General features: G+C 49.6%; 3 protein-coding genes across 4 annotated transcripts in view; all 3 read left to right on the plus strand.

Moving 5' to 3' along the window:
* The first annotated feature begins 1,014 nt into the window (after positions 1–1,014).
* On the plus strand, positions 1,015–6,659 carry LZTS3 (leucine zipper tumor suppressor family member 3). The gene is given in 6 exon segments (XM_082744556.1): positions 1,015–1,175; positions 1,444–1,588; positions 1,590–1,631; positions 2,177–2,653; positions 2,944–3,807; positions 4,144–6,659. Coding segments are annotated over 5 exon segments (2,136 nt in total). The 5' UTR covers positions 1,015–1,175; positions 1,444–1,534; the 3' UTR covers positions 4,843–6,659.
* A 1,822-nt stretch (positions 6,660–8,481) lies between these two features.
* Positions 8,482–21,254, plus strand: part of UBOX5 (U-box domain containing 5) — a 35,700-nt gene continuing 22,927 nt past the window's right edge. For both annotated transcript variants that reach the window (XM_082744557.1, XM_082744558.1), the window contains exon 1: positions 8,482–8,579. The gene's annotated coding sequence lies outside the window, so the exon portion shown is untranslated. The remainder of the gene's footprint in view (positions 8,580–21,254) is intronic.
* On the plus strand, positions 8,491–19,689 carry FASTKD5 (FAST kinase domains 5). Its single transcript, XM_082744551.1, has 2 exons — positions 8,491–8,579; positions 16,964–19,689. The coding sequence occupies exon 2, from the start codon at positions 17,001–17,003 to the stop codon at positions 19,443–19,445; it is 2,445 nt and encodes an 814-aa protein (XP_082600677.1). The 5' UTR covers positions 8,491–8,579; positions 16,964–17,000; the 3' UTR covers positions 19,446–19,689.

A 21,254-nucleotide genomic window follows, 5' to 3' on the forward strand; every position in this document is an offset into this window, starting at 1 on the left:
CCCCGAACCCCATCTCTGTGAAGTTTTTTCAGTTCTTCCTCCCAGACCTGGCCCAGGCCTTGGCACTGGTTTCAAGCCTTAGGCCACTCAGCCTTCATCTTCACAGTCCTCAGTTCTTCCCTACATTGCACCCAAGGATGCTGAGAAAGGGGTCATGCTTAAGGGTAGGAAGGGGACTTAGGGATTGAGGGGTAACTGGGCTGGAGTGTGTGGGGAACAGAGGCAGAGCAGGGTCTAGAGGGGGGCCTGAGAGGCACTCACTCTCAGGGTCTTGCACTTGGTGACACTGCGCTAAAATTCTGCGCTAGGTTCCTCTCTTGCCTCAGCCTGGACTCAGCTGTGTATGTGGGGATAGACTGGCTCACGGGAGGAAGGTTGTAGAGTGCTGTTCTCCACCCCTGGGGGGACAGATGCTGAGAGAATGGAATTTTACAAAGGCAGTGGGGCGTGGCTTGGTGGTGAACTTTCCAACCACTTAGGGCTGTAATTCCAGGTGTGGTGGCCAAAAGACTCCTGAAGGACAAGAGTTTTGTCAGGTTCCCCGCGTCTGGGGTCTAATGGGAAGGATGCAGCACCAGAATGGGCACCTGGGTAGAAGATAGTCTGAGGGGCACTGGAGGGCCATGGAGTGCCGCCCAGACCCCTTCACCTTGGTAGAGAAGGAGGGCTCCTTAGGGGAAAGTGGATTCGGTTCGAGGGCCTGCCTCCACGACTGGCACTGCCTGGTGCCTTGGCCCCGCCAGATTATGCAGATCTCTAGGGCAGGTGTTCCCCGGTGTGGATTTGAGACAAAGGAACCAGGAAGTGGGGCCTCTATGAGCACAGGTAACCCGAGGCCCTGTCTGCAAGCCTGCGCTGCTCCCCCTGCTCTCGTGGGCTGGCCTTGGGCGATGGGGGGAGCGCGCTCATGGAAGGGTTCAGAGGACTTCACGGTTCAAGGTCCAAAGGGAACGGGGAAAGGGGGTAACCCAGGAAGTCTTCCCGGTGGCAGTGAATTCTTAGAGCGGATGGGAGGCGCGGAATCCCCTGCGGGCGCAGCTGGGGACGGAAGCCCCGCCCCTCGCCCCGCCCACCGGTGGGAAACCGGGACCAAGAGGGAGGCACTGCCAGCGGCCGCAGCTGGTGACACAGCGTCCTCTGCCCCAGCCTCAGCCAGCCCCCGGGCTTCTGCAGAGGTACTGACCGTGGGGAAGGGGCCCCTCGTGCGGCAGAGTTGGGAAGACCTCCAGAAGGTCCCCTCGCTACGCGCTACAGCCACGGTCCCCAGCCGTCCGTGGGGGGCGGGGCGTGCCCGAGGTGGCGCCCACATGCGACCCAGGGGCGCGCGGCGGTACCCACCCCCCTCCCCCGACAAGACTCCCGTCCCTCCCGCGCCTGTCGCCTCGGGGCGCCTGGCGCTCGGCAGCTGCATGAGGTAGGTCCTTCATTCCTCCCATTTCGCAGAGGAGAAAACTGCAGTCCGGGATGGCTCAGTCGGCCCGTCCAAAGTCGCCCAGCCGGTTCGGGCCGAGCCCCGACTGCGAGAGTGAGGCACATGGCCCCTGCAGACCGGGCCTCGGAGGGTCCCAGGCTTGAGGACCCATCGGCCCCCCACCCCCTTGGAAAGGCAAGGAGAGGAGCCTGCGCTGGTAGTGAGCCACCACTTCTGCCCTTGACTGCAACACCCTAGGTTAGGGGGCTGGGAAAGACCCCTACTCAGAAGATTTGGTTAGGGGTGGGTTCTCTCCTTCCCTTAATTTCTGAGGTTCCCTATTGAATTCAAGTATTGTTGTACCCTTCCAACCCTGTCTCTCCAGCCCATAAGGTTGGATTATAGGGATTCAAACCCAGGGTAAAGAGTGCCTAAGTTTTGGGGGTTGCAGTGAAGAGTTGGGGCTCATGGAGGAGGTGGGGTTGAGGCAGGAGCTGAGGGGTGGAATGCTGAGCTGAGCAAAGCTGGGAGGGTATGTGCATGGTGCCCTGGGGTCTGGGCACAATTAGGTGGGCAACAGGGAACCTATTACAGGCTGTCACTCTTACCCCAGCCCCATTCCTCCATCCTGGGTGTCTGGGAACTCTTGTGTCCATTATAAGGAAGGGACACTGAAGGGCTGGGTGCAAGTGCTGCTTGGGCTGACTCGTCTGGGGTGGTGGGGGTGGGGCTGACCTATCTTTGCCTTCCCCCCTGTGCCCACAGTGCCCTCCTGGCTTAGTCATGGCGAAGCTGGAGACACTGCCTGTGCGCGCTGACCCAGGGCGGGATCCTCTCCTGGCCTTTGCCCCTCGGCCCTCTGAGCTCGGACCCCCAGACCCTCGGCTGGCCATGGGCAGTGTGGGCAGTGGGGTGGCTCACGCCCAGGAGTTTGCCATGAAGAGCGTGGGCACCCGCACGGGGGGTGGGGGCAGCCAGGGCAGCTTCCCCGGCCCCCGCAGCAGCGGTGGCGGGGCCGGCAGGGAGAGGCCAGGCCGTTACCCCTCAGAAGACAAGGCTCTCGCCAACTCCCTCTACCTCAATGGCGAGCTGCGGGGCAGCGACCACACTGATGTCTGCGGCAACGTGGTAGGCAGCAGTGGTGGCAGTAGCAGCAGCGGCAGCAGTGACAAGGCCCCACCACAGTATCGTGAGCCCAGCCATCCACCTAAGCTCTTGGCCACCTCTGGCAAGCTAGACCAGGTCAGTCCCTAGGGCCTTTCTCTGCGGGGTGGCTCCTCCAGAGAGGAGGGTAAAGTGTGGACCCTGGAGGTTGGGCTGGGGAGCCACGGGGTGGGGTCCTGAGGGCCAAGTCTAGCTGGTGGTTCCAGGGTAGAGACTTGGCCATGAGGTGGAGACCCACCTGGGAGGGACTTCCAAGATGGAGATTAATTGGGGGTGAGGCTGAACTTCTCTCAGCTATAGGGAAGAGGTGGGGCCTGGGTTAAGGCCACATTCTGATACCCGCTCCCCCTTGCTTGCTTTTTACTCAGTGCTCAGAGCCGCTAGTTAGGCCTTCGGCCTTCAAGCCTGTTGTACCCAAGAACTTCCACTCCATGCAGAACCTGTGTCCCCCGCAGACTAATGGTACTCCCGAGGGACGACAGGGTCCTGGTGGTCTCAAGGGTGGACTGGACAAGTCTCGGACCATGACCCCAGCGGGCGGGGGTGGGGGCGGCCTCTCCGACTCCGGCCGGAACTCACTCACAAGCCTGCCCACCTACAGCTCCAGCTACAGCCAGCACCTGGCGCCCCTCAGTGCCTCCACCAGCCACATCAACCGCATTGGCACTGCCACCTACGGCAGCGGCAGCAGCGGCAGCGGCGGGGGTGGCTCGGGCTACCAGGACCTAGGAACCTCTGACAGTGGGCGGGCCTCCAGCAAGAGTGGGTCATCCTCCTCCATGGGGCGGCCAGGCCACCTGGGCTCGGGGGAGGGCGGAGGTGGAGGCCTGCCGTTCGCGGCGTGCTCACCACCTTCGCCCAGTGCTCTGATCCAGGAGCTCGAGGAGCGGCTGTGGGAAAAGGAACAGGAGGTGGCAGCCCTGCGGCGGAGCCTGGAGCAGAGTGAGGCAGCGGTGGCTCAGGTGCTGGAGGAACGGCAGAAGGCATGGGAGCGCGAGCTGGCTGAGCTGCGGCAGGGTTGCAGTGGGAAGTTGCAGCAGGTGGCCCGCCGCGCCCAGCGCGCCCAGCAGGGCCTCCAGCTGCAGGTGCTGCGGCTGCAGCAGGACAAGAAGCAGCTGCAGGAGGAGGCAGCCCGGCTGATGCGGCAGCGGGAAGAGCTTGAGGACAAGGTGGCCGCCTGCCAGAAGGAGCAGGCTGACTTCCTGCCCCGGATGGAGGAAACTAAGTGGGAGGTGCGGGCAGGGGGCTTGGGCTTTCTCTTTCTGAGTCTCCCTCCTTCTGTCACTCTGGAGAAACCCAGAGCTGTGGCCAATGTCACAAGGGGAGTGAAGGGGAGGGGGACAGAACAGATGAGGAGGGTCTGTGAGGACCAGAGTGGCCCAGGGGTTTGTGTGAGATTAGCCACATGTGTCCTGAGTCCAAGGAGGGCCCTCTGGGTCCTTCCTTGTGACCCACGAGTTAACCTGGCCTCTGGGGATGCTGGGCCTGGGGCTGGATGCAGGAGTTGGGGTGCCCTCCTGTGGGGCTCTGCCTTGACCCTGGTCCTCTTCGTCCCTGCCCCTACCCAGGTGTGCCAGAAGGCAGGGGAGATCTCCCTCCTGAAGCAGCAGCTGAAGGACTCGCAGGCGGACGTGTCCCAGAAGCTGAGTGAGATCGTGGGGCTGCGCTCGCAACTGCGGGAGGGCCGGGCCTCGCTGCGAGAGAAGGAGGAACAGCTGCTCAGCCTGAGGGACTCCTTCGGCAGCAAGCAGGCCAGCCTGGAGCTGAGTGAGGCGGAGCTGCCCGCGGCGTGCCTCAAGCCCGCCCTGACCCCGGTGGACCCTGCCGAGCCCCAGGATGCCCTGGCCACGTGCGAAAGCGACGAGGCCAAGATGCGCCGGCAGGCCGGGGTGGCCGCCGCCGCCTCGTTGGTTTCCTTGGACGGGGAGGTGGATGCTGGCGGGGAGAGCGGGACGCGGGCCCTGCGGCGGGAGGTGGGGCGGTTGCAGGCCGAGCTGGCGGCGGAGCGGCGAGCCCGGGAGCGCCAGGGCGCCAGCTTCGCGGAGGAGCGCCGCGTGTGGCTGGAGGAGAAGGAGAAGGTCATCGAGTACCAGAAGCAACTGCAGCTGAGTTACGTGGAGATGTACCAGCGCAACCAGCAGCTGGAGCGGCGGTTGCGGGAGCGTGGGTCAGCCGGGGGGGCCAGCACACCCACCCCACAACACGGCGAGGAGAAGAAAGCCTGGACACCCTCCCGCCTCGAACGCATTGAGTCCACGGAAATCTGATCCCCTACCTGGGCATGTGGCCTTTTGACAAGTGCCCTGTCAAAGGCCAGAGTCCTCAGTGTCCCCTCCCTGCCATGTCTCTTCCCTATGTCTCCCATGTCCCCAGACCAAAGAGGTTCTCAAAGCAGCTGTGACCAGGTCCCTCCCCTCCCCCCAAGGGGTGCCCTTGGGGCTCTACCACTGGCCCTCTGGGCAGCCCCTTTGGACCCTCCTCCCAAGGAGGGGAGAGAGGGAGGCATGTATGGAAATTGAGGGGCCCAGGCAGCAGGGGAGCCCCGTGCTCCCCATCTTGGCGCTGTTTTTTGGGAGATGGGAGGCGGCAGGCCTGTAGCACCATGAGGTGCCTCAGCCCTTGGGTAGGTCTGGGTGGCTACCGTTGGCCATCCCGGTGTCTGGTGATGCTCTGTGTGGTCACCTCAGAGGTCATGTAGCCTGAGGAGGTCTTCATGGGGTCTGCCAAAGCTGACAGACCTTGGGCTCCTGGCCTCTGTCCTTCCTGTCCTATTATCCCTCCCTGGGCAGATTGACAGGACAAGTGGGAGCAGATAGCCTGTATGTGGTTGAGAGGGCTACCTGCCCAGCCCCTCCCCCCCAAGGTCTCTTGGGCTCAGGCCTTGGTGCCTGGCCTGGTCCTGAGTATATGTCCCTATGTACATATCAGGGGCCGGCCGTAGGGAAGGCTGGGGGTGAAGACTCAGTGCCCAGGGAAGATCTGCTCTCCTGTTCTTGGGAAGGGTCACCTGGAGGCTTCTTAGCTCTACCCTACCCTTCTGGCCAGGACCCCACAGGGTGATAGCCCCATCTGCTTGGCTTACCCCACACCCAGGGCCACTGTCCGGCTCTAACTACAGCTATTAAGTGCTACCTGCCTCTCAGGCACTCCCCTCACCTGGTTTCTGAGGTCATATGAGTGTCTGTGATGTCTCCCTGTGTCTTTTCCCACTCGATTCCCCCCAGCCTCCCTCTGCTTTCATGCTAAGAACATCATTGTCCTAGGCCACCTCTTCCCCCAACCTCACCTTTTCTTCCAGTAGAAAATTCTGCTTGATTTTTTGGTGCACTGCCCACTTCCAAGCTCCAATGGGCCCAAGCCTGAGCCAGAGGCCTTTGTTTGGGGGGGGGGGTGGCGAGGGAGGATGGTTGTGCTTGCCCTTGAAGGACAAGGCTACCTGAGAAGAACACTGACCCCTGAGTTCCCAGGATCTCAAGGTAGCCCAGTGTTTGCCCAAGGTAGGCCTGGCATGGCCATCAGTGGGGGTTGGGACAGCACTGTCATGTCCCTCCTCCTCCTAGCATCCTGAGTCTATCTCCCTAAGAAAGGAAGGGAAAGGCAAATTTCTAATTCACCAGCAATAAAAATTAGAGGAGGCTTGGCCCTCAGCCCTTGTATTTCTCTCTTTTCACTCTCTTCCTCCCCAAGACTCGGTTTGGAGGGCAGGGTGGAGAGAGCTGGCAACTACTGTGAGCAAGTTCCCCAACCCCTGACCAGCCTCCTCCCATGACTGGTGACTGTTTAATGAGCTGTGCGTCCCCCACAAAAACAAGAGTGCCCCTCTGTGTGGCCTCTATCCCTCTGCACAGCCCCTTCCAGGTGACCCTCACCAGATCTCTGAGCTGGGGGGGGGGCATCTGGCAATCACTGCCCATTCCACTCACCCCTCACTGTACCTGCCCCAGAACCTGGGCCTGGGCCAGAGGGGCAGGGGGAAGAGAAGGCATTAGTAAGAAAAAAATATATAGAAAAAAATATGAACAGACTCAGCTTTGGGACTTCCAAACACAAAAGAAATTCTATATAAATATATATAAATATATATCTCTACCATATGTGATGGAAAGACTTCGTTTTCTTTTCCCAAAGAAATAAAATGGAGAAAGCCTCTTGAGTGGCATTCTTTGGCCTGCTTGTGTCTTTGTAGGTTGGGGAGGTGAAGCCTAGGTGAAGGGGGTGTGGGGGTCAAAGCTGGAGTAAACATTTCCCGGAGAGGTATGAGGCTGGAGGTGCTCATTGGGCCATGCGAGAAGGTTGGCCCAAAGCCCAAGTTCTTCCATGTTGCCCAGGAGGAGTGGATCCAAGTTTCTACCCAATGGGGCTTTCTCTTCAGCTCAGATTGTCACCCTGAAGGGTTTCAAGGTCGTTCTAACTCAGCATCTGGACAACAGGCTGCTGGCTGGAAGGCAAGACAGCTAGATGTGGTATCCTGAGCCACCTTACAGTGATTGGCCAATATTTGAGGGCAGAAGACAAAAACACAAAGGTTGAGAACAAGGTTGTTATTAGTGGTGAAGCCCCAAAGGTAGAATGGGCCCAAGAATGCTGTGAGCAGGGAATTGTCCTTTGTGCGTAAGCGCTGTCCTTTATGTAAGTGCCTCTGTCATCTTCACAAAGCCCCCCTCCCCAACTCAAGAATGCAATGCAGTGCAATGCACCCCGCTACAAGTAACAACCGGATTTACAAGATCCTAAATAGTGGTTTATTTTTTCTCACCTGACAATTCTGGTCACAAGCATCCCATCATAAGTATTGGTTCTTCAAGGACATAAGACTTCATTCTACTCTCCCATCCTTAGCATGTAGTTCCCTCAGTGCCACAAGGTGGCTGCCACAGCTCCACAAAAGACGGAGGTCACACTACTTTATCATGAAGGTAAAAGCTTTCCCAGAATCCTACTCGTCCATTTCTCCTTAAATGTTGTTGGCCAGAACTGAGTTGCATCCTCTTCTTATTTTGGGGAAGACTGGGAAATTGAGTATTTGGCAAAGAAAAGGATTGTCATGGCTGCCTAGGAGCAATACGGTTCATATCCTGGGGATGAGCTCTCTGCTTCTTCTGGGTTCTTCTCACAAAGAGAGTCATAATCAGCCACTAGGAATGTCTGCTCTGGTCTGGCCCAAGTGAGATTTTCAGACAAACTGCCCTCTGCAGAGCTCAGGAATTGGGATGCCAGCTTTGCCCCTCCTTGAAGTGTCCTCCCTGCATTGGTTTTTGTCTCCCTGACAAGATGGTGCCCTGGAAGGAGCGTCAGTTCTCAAGTCTCCCTCGCAGCTCTTAGGGTAGGTGGACCCGCAACCAAGGCACTGACAAGGTATGACAAACTCCAACTGGCAGTGCTCAAGTTTCCCCCAGAACAGCAGTCTGGGACAAAGCCCTCCTGGAGGAGCTCTCCCTTGCTTAGTTGCTGATAGCCTACTCAGGGAGATTAATGATGACCCTAGCTCAGCAGCCATAGCAAAGGCTTCCTCCAGCTCCAACTCCTCACATGCATTTCTCCTAACAGGCTCGGCTATCCATCACTAACTCTTCTCCTGAGAGCACTTCACAGATGCATCTCTATTATAGATGCATGATTATCCTCACTATAGGGTTGAGAAACTAGGCTTAGATAGTTAATGTCACTTCTCCAAGGCAATAAAAGCCTGAGTGGCGGTCTGGGATTCGAACCAGTGTCTAACCTATTTAGCGACTTCCAGAGCGGTCCATCCACGGCGCTGTTCCCCCCTCCGCAGGTTCTAGACTTCCGCGTCCTCTTAGCAAGGTCCTCCACTGGAAAACGTCCTTGGAAAACGCTGACAGAGTCTTTTGAGCCTCGGCGGCATCCGTCACTAGCGCAGAAGACGGAAGTAGCGGGCAGTTGGCCGGAAGTGAGGCTCTGAGGTACGGGTGTTGCTGGAGTAGTCGTGGTGGCGCGGGGATCCGGGGTCTGGTGTTGCGGCGCCCGCGTTCGCCAGGCTCAGGTGAGTGGCGGCGGCCGGGGAGGAGGTCGTGGCGGCCTCTCCTTACCCACCTGGCTCTTGGCCCGCCTCTCCCGTCCTGGGCGGCGCAGGGCCGGGCACGTCGAGGCCGGACTCCGCGCTTCTGGGCCCGGCTGCGGACTCCTTTCGCAGGCCCGCTTTAGGCAGCATCTCGGCGACCCCGCCACTTCAGAGTTCTGTGACCTTGGGCAGACGGTTCGTGTGAACCTTGACTTTTTCCTCTGGGAGACGGAGATAACAACTGGCTGCCTCGCAGGGCTGTTGGCGGAATGCTGCGAGCTGCTTTGCCGCACTCCTTATCACACTTTCACGTGCGTGCTAATCACTTGGGGATCTGGAGATCTGAGGATGTAGGTCTGTGGTAGGGTCTGAGGTTATGCATTCTTGACCAGCTTCCAGGTGAGGCTGATGCCGCTGCTCCGCAGGCCACAATTTGAGCCGCAAAATCCTACAGTATTTTGCTTAGCACTGGGTCAACTTGAGTCTTGAGTAAATATCAATACGATGTATACCTGTTCCCCATTTTTAACAGACGGTTTCTGGTTGCCCAGACCTAACTAAGGGTATTATTGATGTCTTCCTCCCTTTTCTCTCCAGAGATAAAAATAATTGCCCTTTCTCTTTAAGTGCAAATCATGACACAGCTCTTCTGTCCTGACTCAGGGAGCCTTGGGCCCTCTTTATACCAGTTACTCATCCACTCAGTCAGACCAGGCTTCATTGCTCCCTCACTGTAAACCTTGAGTAGTGCTTCATCCTATGGAGTTGGTAGCCAAGTGCTTTAGGTGTTCCTAAATGTGTCTGGTGTTCCCTGCTCTAGTCATTTGTTGCAGCTGGCATGTTAATTCCCGTTTTCTGCACTTTGCTCACATTTTGTGGATAGTAAGAACAGTGGCTTCTCCAGAACTGGATTCTACAACTCACTGCTCTGAATGGCCTCAAGCAAGCTCTGGGATGAGTTCACTACTGTCTAGTAACCAAAATAAAAATCTGAAGACTCAGTGTTACAGCGGAGAAAGTGAGGCCTTTGGCAGTGGGCAGGCCTAATTTATTTGACTGTATGATTTTCTTCGCCGTTCATTGGGTTACTTTTCTGATTCCCAGCAGGGGCTTGTCATTCATCATTTGCAAGAGCCAGATGACCCCATCATTTGCATAAGGGTCCTTGACTTATGCAAATAAGTCAACTTTTATATTAGAGAATTCTGAAGTTTCCCCTTCAGCTGTCTGAAAACCTGTACTGCTCAGCCTTGCAAACCTAGAATAGATTAAAACCAAGTACTGTGTTGAGTTGGCCAGTTGACGTGACTTTGGATGCAGATATTTCTCTTTACTTGCAAAGATTTGGTAGCTCCACTGTCACTGTCTGAGAGGATATGGGTGCCTGCTCTCTGTTTTTAAACCCAGAGATTTTCTAGATAAAGCATTGTGAATCCTTTAAGAGCAGTGGCTCTAACAGAATCATCTGTGGGGTCTTGTCAGACTGTTTCTACCCAGGCGCTTTTTGCCATTCTGATAGAGGAATAGCAGAGACTTAGAGAAGGAGAGGAGAGGGCTATATAAGCTGGGGGAAAAATTTTTTTTCACAGTTAATTGTGTCATGCTGTTTTCTCCAATAAGAATGGAAACTAGAGGGTACCTAGGTGGCATAGTCAGTTAAGTGTCTAACTCTTGCTATCTGCTCAGGTCCTGATCTCAGGGTTGTGAGATCCAGCCTCAGTGGAGCTTTGTGCTGGGTGTGGAGCCTGCCTAAGCTTCTCTCTCTCTCCCTCTCTTAAAAAAAAGAAAAGAAAGTGGAAGCTGGAACGAAGTGGAGGGGATGGGCTGTTAGACTTGGTTTTGGTTTGGCTTAACTCTAGGTGATACTTATCTTGACCTAAACACTTTAGCACTAGTGTTTGACCTTCGTAGTAATAGTACAAGACTTTAGTCTTGTCTCTGCTCCTATGTGGAAACTGAAGCACAGAAGAGTTTAGCCCAGTTAGCATTTGCATTAACAGCTAAGGGTCCTTAGGTCAGTCTCTAAGCCCTCACCAGGGGCATTAAAGCTTGGTAGGCTCTCAACACCTGGAGAAATTTAGTTTTTAGTTTTAATTCTCGGTTACTCAACAAATTTTCTGTTAAGACAAGATTAGAATTTGAAGTATCCATTTATTTGTGGCAATTTTATGAGGACATAAGGGGTTAAACCTTTGTAGCAAAAGGACAGAAATCAGAATTCAGAGAGGAGATCCTGTAACTGGTGAATTGAATACGCTAAGAGTGTCATAGACTTAATCTACAGTTAGCATGGCTGTCTTCCTCCGACTGGCTCCCTTCCTCTAACTTCAGGATTATAGTTTAAATGAAGCTATTTGGCTTTGCTCAGACGTGTACCTGGAAGGTAGAAAGGTAAGAAAGAGTCTTCACTCCTATGAAATTCCATTGCTCAGGGTGGTTGGGCAGTGCCAGGGGTCTCTGAGGCTTTATTCTGGTTTGTTAGGACCCCTAAAGAGGAGATGAGGAGGGGGTGCCTGGATGGTTCAGTGGGTTAAAGCCTTTGCTTTCGGCTCAGGTCGTGATCCCAGGGTCCTGGTATCAAGCCCCGCATCGTGTTCTCTGCTCAGCAGGGAGCCTGCTTCCCTTCCTTTCTCTCTGCCTACTTGTGATCTCTGTCAAATAAATAAATAAAATCTTAAAAAAAAAAAAAAGGAGATGAGGAGGTTGTACATATAGTTAAATTTATACATTTAAAGTAAGAAAGGAGCTTTGTGCTGATGTCACATGGCTTTGAACCTCTAGAGAAGGCATCAGTAGGTACTGATTGGGGAATCTCACAGTATTCCCTTTCCATCTTTCTTACCGATTCTATGAGAGTTTTTAAGGAAAGAGGAACTAACTCACTCAGCTGTGTTTTCTCTTCTCCTTTGGGCAGAGGAGAACCTCTCCTTTGTAGTGCCTTTTCTCCTTACTGTTCTGCTTTATTGGTTCTGTATCTTCCCTTCGTTTCTTTCCTTTCCTTCCACAGTACTCAAGACCAGACTTCTAAAGTGATTATATTTCAGACCTGTATATGTAAATACAGTGTCTATACAGTTATGCTAAAAGTTGCATGGTGAAAAGGTAAGTACCTCCTATTTGCCATTTGCTGTTGGCTTTGCATGCTTCTATGATTCTTTATTTTGTCATCATTTCTGTTACTGGGCATCCTTAAAGAAGTTTTGTAGACAGTAGGAATTGCTTGGACTAGAAAAGCTTTCAGCATTTTCCTTGGACCGTAGGTTACTTTCTTCGAACACTGATTGTCTTCTTGAAAAAATACCTTAATTTCCTGTTAGTACATGCATTTGACAAATTTAATTTTTGTCAAAATTGGACATGGTTTACACAGTCCAATAGTTTGATGGAACTTACAACACTAAATATTAATTCCTTCTTTCCCCCTCCTTTTTTGTTCTGTGGAGGTACTTTCTACTCTGTTTCTTTTGACATTTATCAGTATATTTCTAAATAATGTGTTGCTGTTTCTTGATTTCTAGGAAGTATCTATATCTATAAAATCTTCGGCTTCTTTATTATGGACTTTGTGGCTCTGGGCTTCACTACCCAGTCCCTGTTCTTCTTCCCCTCCTTGTATCTTCCATATATAGTTTGCTTATAGTTTTTGGTTAAGCTGATCTTCAGGGTTTATATCAATAAGATTATGTAAATATTCATAGCTGAGTAGGAAGCATAATATAAAATTTTCTGTCTTACACAACTTTTTTGTTTTCCCAGAGTTAATTTTTGTCACTATTGTTACTGGCTTGGTTTTCTGTCTACCAGTTGCTTGTCCATCCCCAGATTATTCCTCAGAAGTATAAGTCTCCTCTCCTTGGTAATATTTACTTCCTCTGGCAGGAGCTTTATGTCTGCTCACAGTTCTAGTTTTGGGATCTTCATCATTATCCTGGGGTTTCCTTTTGTTTCTCTCTATGTTAAGATTCGGGATCCCTTATCTCTCCTGCTGACTTTCAGGTTTTCAGTTGTGTTACTTTTTCTTCCCTCAGATGAGGGGATATCTTGTAAATCCATTCCTCTCTGTAGATTTTGGTCTTTGAGGTCTTCTCTATGTTCTTTTCATAAGTGGTATAAACAAACCATAGTGATAGCACGGATCCTAGACCACAGGCATAGCTCATTTTGCACTTTATTGCATTTCACAGAGAGAGCGTTTTTTACAAGTTGAAGGTGTATGACAAGTTGAAGGTTTATGAAGGTCGAACAAGTCTCTTGGTATCATTTTTCCAACAGCATTTCCTCACTTCCTATCTCCATGTCACATTTTGGTAATTCTTGCAATATTTCAGATGTTCATTATTTTTTATTTGTTATGGTGATTTGTGATCTGTGGTTATGACTTGCTGAAAGCTCAGGTGATGGTTAGCATTTTTTAGTAGTATTTTATAATTAAGATATGTCTGCTGTTTTTTAGACATAATATTGCACATTTGACAGACCGCGGTATGGTGTAAGCATAACTGTGTGCACTGGGAAATCAGGAAATTCCTTTGACTCACTTTATCACAACACTCACTTTATTGTAGTGATCTGGAACCAAACAACATTACCTCCGAGGTTTGCCCGTATTAGAGGTGAGGGGCTTTTGAGTTCACCCAGTTCTAACGCTCGAGCTCCCCTACGTCTGGAAACCCTGTGATTGTTCAGGATCCTCCTCTCCTCTTTATATGGAATCTGACTCCTCCTCTCTTCTAGAATACACCCACAATGTGAATTTTGGAATCAGATGATCTTTGATGTCAAACCCCACTCCATCCCTTAGCTATTTCTTAATCTTGTGAAGTGTCCCTTTCCTCGTCCACAATATAGAGATAATAAGACCTACCATACAGAGAGGTTGTAAGGATTGGAACTAATGCAAATTTAAAAAGTGTGTATACTGGGGCCTCCTGGGTGGCTCAGTTGATTAAGCGTCTGCCTTCAGCTCAGGTGATCATCCCAGAGTCCTGGGATCAAGCCTGTGTAGGCCTCCCTGCTCAGCAGGGAGTCTGCTTCTCCCTCCCACCACCCCTCACCACTCCTGCCCTGTCTCTCTCAAATAAGTAAATAAAATCTGTTTAAAAAAAAAAAAGTAAAAAACAAAACAACAAAAATAAATAAAAAACATATACTACGCTTGGCATAGAGGAAGCCCTAAAATGATTGTGGCTGTTGTTTTTTCCATCTTGGGACTTAGTCTGTATATTTTGCAAATCAAGAAGAGCCACGTTAATTCAAAGTACAGAATCAATTCGAAATACAGAATTGATAGCACTCAAACATTGATGTTCGAGGAAATGGTTCTTTTGTTCATGTAAGGACCATGCACAATAATTTCATTAAGTACTCTTAGGTAGTATTTATTGAAGTAATTTAAGTTATTTAGTGTGCTTTTAAAATTATTTATAAAGGCATTTGTTAAATTCATATACTCTTTTGTATTAAGAGTTTCAATGCCAATAAAAAGGGGGAAAAGTTATATGGTTATAAAACGCTATATAGTTACTTTCCTTTTATATAAATATTTTAGGTGCTGGCACTCATTCGTGTTCAGTTTGTTCCACTGAATATTTGAATGTGCTTTTTCTCATGTTGATCCTTACCACACACTTCCCCTGTAAATCAGCCCTCTACTTCTGGGTGGACATTTGAATTGTATTCAGGTTTTGTTTTGTTTTAAGATTTTTTTTTTAAGATTTTATTTATTTATTTGACAGACAGAGATCACAAGTAGGCAGAGAGGCAGGCAGAGAGAGAGGAAGGGAAGCAGACTCTCCGCAGAGAGCCTGACGTGGGGCTCGATTCCAGCATCCTGGGATCATGACCTGAGCTGAAGGCAGAGGCTTTAACCCACTGAGCCACCCAGAAGCCCCTGTTTTAAGATTTTTAATTTTTAAGTAATCTACACCCAGTGTGGGGCTTGAACTTAAAACCCCTGAGATCAGGAGTCACACATTACCAACTGAGCCAACCAGGCATCTCAGTTTTTTGGGGGGCACAGTTATTTTGTAAAAAAAAAAAAATGTTTTGTCTTTTGTTGTTGTTATTTCAAACTAGTTCTCAAGATGAGAGGAAGGACTACAGATTTGACTGTTTATGGCTTTAGTTGCAAATTATGTTGAGCCAAATGTGGATTCCAGGTTGTAAAGCAGGTCTTCTTAAAAGCCCTGTTCTGTCAGGACACCCTGGTGACTCAGTCAGTTGAGTGTTGGACTCTTGGTTTCAGCTCAAGTCATGATCTCAGGGTTGTGAGGTGGGGCGCTGCACTAAGTGAAGACTCTGCTTGAGATACTCTACCTCTCCCTCTCCCTCTGCCCTTTCCCCTGCTCACATTCTCTTTGTCTCCCTCTCCCCCTGCCCTTCTCCCCCCCAAATAAATTAAAAATCTTTTATTTTTATATTTTTTAAAGATTTTATTTATTTATTTGACAGAGATGACAAGTAGGCTGTGGGGCAGGCGGAGAGAGAGGAGGAAGCAGGCTCTCCACGGAGCAGAGAGCCTGATGCGGGGCTTGATCCCAGGACCCTGGGATCATGACCTGAGCCGAAGGCAGAGGCTTTAACCCACAGAGCCACCCAGGCGCCCCAAATTAAAAATCTTTTAATTTTTTAAATCTTTTAAACCTTAGTTTTAATCAGTTAAAATTCTAATTAATTAATTAATTAATTAGACCTTTAATTTTTAATCTTTTAAACCCTTCTCTCCCTTCTTCCTCTCTCCCTCCCCCTGCAAAATAAATTAAAAATCTTAAAAAAAAAAAAAAAGCCCTATTCTGTCAACTAGAGAGTTCTATTACTTGCTGTTTTGTTCCTACCATGCCTGTAGTGCAGTACTGGTTGAGATTTGTAGTGACTGTTTTGAGGCATAAATCTTTAGTTATCTCTAACTATTAAAGGAAAAGTTATTTCAGTACTACTTTTCTAATATTTTCTAATTTTTAAAAAGTTGGCCATCTGCATTCATAGGAATAAACTAATGGTAGATAGCAAACTTTTTCTGTAAAGGGCCATGTACTAAATATTTTATGCTTTGCAGGCAGGCCATACATTTTCTGCTACAGTTGCTCAATTCTGCTCTTGTAGTGAGAAAGCAGGCATAAACAATACGTAATATGTGGCCTGGCTATGCTCAGATAAGACTTTACCAAAGAATATGTAGAGGGGTAGATTTGGACCTGTGGACCATAGTTTGCCGACCCCTGGTCTGTAATATCTGGACCCAGAGATTGAAACATAGTAGAGAGAATGGTCCACAGGCCACGGTAAAGAACTAAGTATCTAAGGATTTAGTGTGATAAATTCTGCTGTGGTTCACAAAGAAATCAGAGCATACATTCCTACCATCCAGAGAAGCCTGCTTAGCTGGACTGCCCGAACAAAGCCATGGGGCATGCCCTGTGGCCACATGGTTCTCCTGCTGTGGGCTCTGGAGGGAAGGGCTGACAGGAGAGCTGGGCAGGAATTTCAGAAAGTCACCCTGACACCCTCAGAACTTGCTCATGTGCCGCAACAACCCTACCTGGTCCACATCTTGGCAGTTCAGGGCTCACTGGGTTTTGCTTGTCAGGCTTTGGCATTTCTCCAGTGAAGGGAAAGCTAAAAGCCTTTAGCGAAAATAGGAGCTTCGCAGAATCCGTTTTATAGCCCCTCATGGCTCCTACCTCAGGGGACAGTGGGGACTGCGCCGCTCAGAGACAGGGTAATCCATGCCTGACCACTGACAACATTGCTAATAGCCACCTCCAGAGGAGAGCTGTGCTGCTCCCTTGTGTTTCAGTGGGGCAGGCCTGTGAACTGGTGTGCCCTGAATCTACAGCCCAACTCTGAGATGCTTTTTGCTTCCTACCCGTGAAGTGACAGTGAGCAGGGGGCATCAGCCTTCTGCCTTCTCCTGCCAAAAGGAGTTTTTTGAATATATGTATCAATTGCCTGACTTCTCTGTGATAGTGATTCAGTATCTGGTAAGCCTCCTGGGGAGGAGAATAAGCATCTTGTAACAGGTGTAGGAGCAGCATGAGAACACAATCCCATAATCAAGTCTTCATACCTTAGGGACAAGGAGGGTTATGGTGGGCATAATTAAACTTTATACCAAATCCCACTTTTTACTTTCAGAGTCAGCACAGCAGCTTTTACCAATGTTCTTATTCTCCAAGTGGGCCCCTTATGCCTTGGTATCCAGGAGAAGGAGTTTATCCTTGATGTGTGCTGGCTTGTGGTTTGGGCATTCACTAGCATGGAACTTATTCAAGTGGACAGCAGGGTAGCTTAATCCCTTTCTTAAAATGTGTGCGTTTTTGTATTGTGATAGGTGGAAGCCACTTATTCTTCATCTACCCTTTTTTCAGTATCTGGCACCAATTCTGGCCCAGTCATTTGTGACCCATGGCTCTTGCGATATGCCGAAGATTTCCAGGCAGTTTCTGTGGAACGCCTCCGCGTCCAGCTCTAATCCAGCACCATGTAAAGAAATTGCCTGGACAAACCTGTGAGGACTGTGTTCTGACTGCCAGAACGATCTGTACTGACCCCAGAACGGCAGCCACCCTCAAGTTATTAAAACCTTTAGGATATCGAGCGTTTTGCAGTCCTTTTGCCTGCAGTGCCACCCAGAGTGTGACATACTGGAATGTGGGAAGCAGCGCCCGGCAGAGGGGACAGGAGGCTCCAGAACACAGCGGCCTCTGCGAGCCTGCCAAAAAAGCTGGGAACATTCCTAGCGCTTCCTCTTCTCGGAGGCTCCTGACAACCAGCAGTGCCCTTCCAGGTTCGGAATCCAGCGGGGTCTCTGCCTCACAGGCCAGCACGTTGAAGCCGGGCTCCCCTGGGTCCACAGGCCTTGTTGAAGACAATGTAGAAGTGTTTGATTCCTTTGAAGACCCCCGAGGTTTCCTACAGCTAAGACCAGAGTACCAGCTCCACAGCTATAACAGATCGGAGACTTGTCAGCCCCTTTCCGTTTCAGAAGGTGAATTAATTTTGCACAAAATCACAGTTTATCAAGATAATCTCCAGCCTCAAGTCATTGCTGATTATCTGTGTAAGCTGAGCTCTTTGCCTGCAGAGCGGTACCCTGCTGTCCTGTCCAGTCCCAGCTTTGGTTTGCTCTGCCAGCTGAGTGTGAAAAACATACAGCTCTTTGATGTCCCAGATCTGATCAAGATTTTGAAAGCCTTTGTCAGTTTAGGAATCCCTTGCTCCCATTCAGTGCTGGATGTGTATGAAATCAGATTTTGCAGGAAGGTGTGGGAGATGAGTCTAGATCAGCTTCTCTTGGTGGCTGACCTCTGGCGGCACTTGGGCCGCAAAGTACCTCGGTTTTTGAAAATCTTTTTTAGTTACCTTAATTTGCATTGGAAAGATCTATCCTTGTCCCAGCTGATTCACCTAATTTATATTATAGGTGAAAGTCGCCAGGTACCCCAAGACCTCATGCAAAAACTAGAATCGTTGATTCTCAAGTATATAGACTCGATCAATTTAGAGGAGATTGGTACAATCTGTTTGGGGTTCTTCAAATCAAGCAGTGGTCTCTCTGAATATGTCATGAGGAAACTTGGAGACTTGGCCTGTGCTGACATGCAGCATCTGAGTAATTATGCCCTAGTGAATATTCTTAAAATGTTCCGTTTCACTCATGTGGATCACGTAAATTTCATGAAGCAATTTGGCCAGATCGCTCCTCAGCGAATTCCTTTTCTAGGAGTTCAGGGTGTCATGCACCTGACTCTTGCTTGCTCAGCCTTACGCATCCTGGATGAAGGGCTAATGAATGCTGTGGCTGCTTCTTTGCCTCCTCGGGTGGCATTCTGTCGAAGTAAAGACATAGCCAAGATTCTGTGGTCATTTGGAACTCTGAATTATAAGCCACCCAATACAGAAGAGTTTTATTCTAGTCTGATAAGTGAGATTCACAGAAAGATGCCTGAGTTCAGTCGATACCCAGAACACCTGCTCACCTGCCTGCTGGGCCTGGCCTTTTCTGAGTACTTTCCATTAGAGCTCATCAACTTTGCTTTGAGTCCAGAGTTCATCAGGTTAGCTCAGGAGAGAACTAAGTTCGAACTCACTAAGGAGTTGTATACTCTTGATGGTACAGTCGGTGTTGAGTGTCTAGATTACAGAGGCAATCGTCTTACTGCTCACCTTCAGCAAGAGGGGTCGGAAATGCTGTGGAATTTAGCAAGGAGGGATATGTGCTCAAAGCCTGAATTCCGAGAGGCTCTCTTTTTACTGGAAAACCTGTTGGGCGGGCCCCAGTACGTCAAACACCATATGATTTTGCCTCATACCCGGTCTTCTGACTTAGAGGTCCAGCTTGACATTAACATGAAGCCATTACCATTTAACGAAGAAGCCGTACCACTTGAAGATAAAGCCAAATTGAGGCTGAAGCATGTGGGAGTCAGCCTTACAGATGATTTGATGACTCAGCTACTAAAAGGGAAATCAAGAGTACATTTCCAGAGAGAAACTGAGTCAAAGACTGAGCAGCAGGCAGGGATATTAGCGAAGGCAGCCATACATTTGGGGAGCTCCCCTGGCGGTGTGGCAGGCAGGTTGGGGGTCAGGGAGATGGCGGGCCCTCATCCCCCAGCCTGCCTGCAGGCCCCACAAGTGAAGCTGGCTATTCAGTTGACAAACAAGAACCAGTACTGCTACGGTTCCAGGGATCTGCTCGGGCTGCACAATATGAAGAGGCGGCAGTTGAAGCGGCTCGGGTACCGCGTGGTCGAGTTATTCCACTGGGAGTGGCTCCCGCTCCTGAAACGAACTCGCTTAGAAAAGCTGATGTTCCTCCACGAGAAGGTGTTCTCCTCTGCTCTCTGAAGGGCTTTCAGGGACGTTCTTACTCACAGATGCTGTGGAGGCACACTGTATAAGGTTGGGAGACCATTCGAAAAGCCAGAATATGGGTTTGGTAATAAAATCCTCTGTTGAGGAGACGTAGCTGTGCTCTTGTCTATGGCAGAATGAAGTTAGTATCACTGTGAACTAATTGTAACCTGGCCCAGCTGGACAAGTTGTTGCTAATTTTTGCATATGACTAATAAACCTCTTACTGTGCCCTGTTTCCAAGTAATCCTGTCATATTTTTCTTACTCTCTTGACTGGCCTCACCTCATGATGATTTTGAATTTTTAAGATAAAAGTGTAGTCAAGACATTGTCAAAGCCAGTTTTTTTTAAATGATTTTCATATACTTTGTTTTAAAGTAAGACTCGTGGACATGTAACTGGCTCAGTTGGTGGAGGATGTGACTCTTGATCTCAGGGTTCAAGCCCCACGTTAGATGTGGAGCCTAATTAAAAAAAAATAAAATGAGAATTGTTTACAACTTCATTTACATTTCAGGTTTTTTTTTCTCCCATGCATGTTTTCTTCTCCCTTTAAAATTAAAATCTCAGGGGCGTCTGGGTGGCTCAGTGGGTTGAACCTCTGTGTTAGGGTCAGGTCATGATCTCAGGGTCCTGGGATCGAGCCCCACATTGGGCTCTGCTCAGCGGGGAGCCTGCTTCCCCCTCTTTCTCTGCCTGCCTCTCTGCCTACTTGTGACCTCTCTCTGTCAAATAAATGAATAAAATCTAATAATAAATAAATAAATAATATTAAAATCTCATTCTCATTTAGATTTTGTTCATTGTCCTTCGTTACTGTTCTTTGTATTTACAAGAGCCATTTCAGAATTAGTGAGCTTAATGTCTTCTTCTAGCCCCACCTCTTCTGCATTTCTACTTCTCTTGTATAAGCCGTCGACCTACCCTTCCCTCCAAATATTTTCTCCCTAAAGTTGGACTGAGAGGAGTAGAATTAAGTGAATGCCTCTCGGGCCAGCGATTCCCCTATCTGATGATGAGGTAGAATGTTTTTTGTGTTAAGTAGCTCAGACAAGAAGGAAATGCATTATGTTAGGAAGTCTAGTGGGCTTCGGGTTTGTCGTATTAGAGCCACAAGCTAAAGATATTGCATATATAGATTCTGTGTATATGGATCCTGTATGTATGTAAGCTACTTAATACAAATAACCTTTGTAAACATTTGGGGTCTGAGAATTTTAAAAAGAATCCCTTCCACCAATATTCAGGTTTCCTCTCAAAGTCCACTTCCCTGCCCATGCCAAAACAGTACCCCTGTTGGCTTTTGATCATGCTCTGTCATCTTCAGCTTCATTTTCCTCACTGCAGTCAGCAGTATCAGAAATTATTCTGTTTACTTACTGGTTTCCCTGTTGGAAGAAAGCCCTTTGAGTTAAGATAGCCCTTTTTGTCTACTTAACTAATTTCTCTACAGTGCCTAGAATGAGTTGTGGCACAGAGATGATAATGTTTAGTGAGTATGGTCTGGGAATTTAGAGTGGTTGGGCACTGCTGGAGAGTTGGCGTGGAAAGGCAGAGGGTGGGGATAGAGAGAGTGGATCTGGGTCACAACTTAGGGTCTTGCTAAAGAGCCCAAGTCTATAGGGGCTGGAGTGCCTCTAAAGGAGTTTAGACTGTTAGGTTAAAAAGGATAGAACTAGATTGGGGGGGTCGGGATACATGAGATCTGGTTGTCTTTTTTTTTAAGATTTTATTTATTTATTTGACAGATAGAGATCACAAGTAGGCAGAGAAGCAGGCAGAGAGAGAGAGGAGGAGGAAG

This window comes from Mustela nivalis (genome assembly GCF_964662115.1).
Source record: "Mustela nivalis genome assembly, chromosome: 8".
NCBI lineage: Eukaryota > Metazoa > Chordata > Mammalia > Carnivora > Mustelidae > Mustela > Mustela nivalis.

Bases quoted from the DNA above. Each gene is read 5' to 3' on its own strand.
- FASTKD5 (XM_082744551.1), top strand. From the start codon at position 17,001: ATGGCTCTTGCGATATGCCGAAGATTTCCAGGCAGTTTCTGTGGAACG.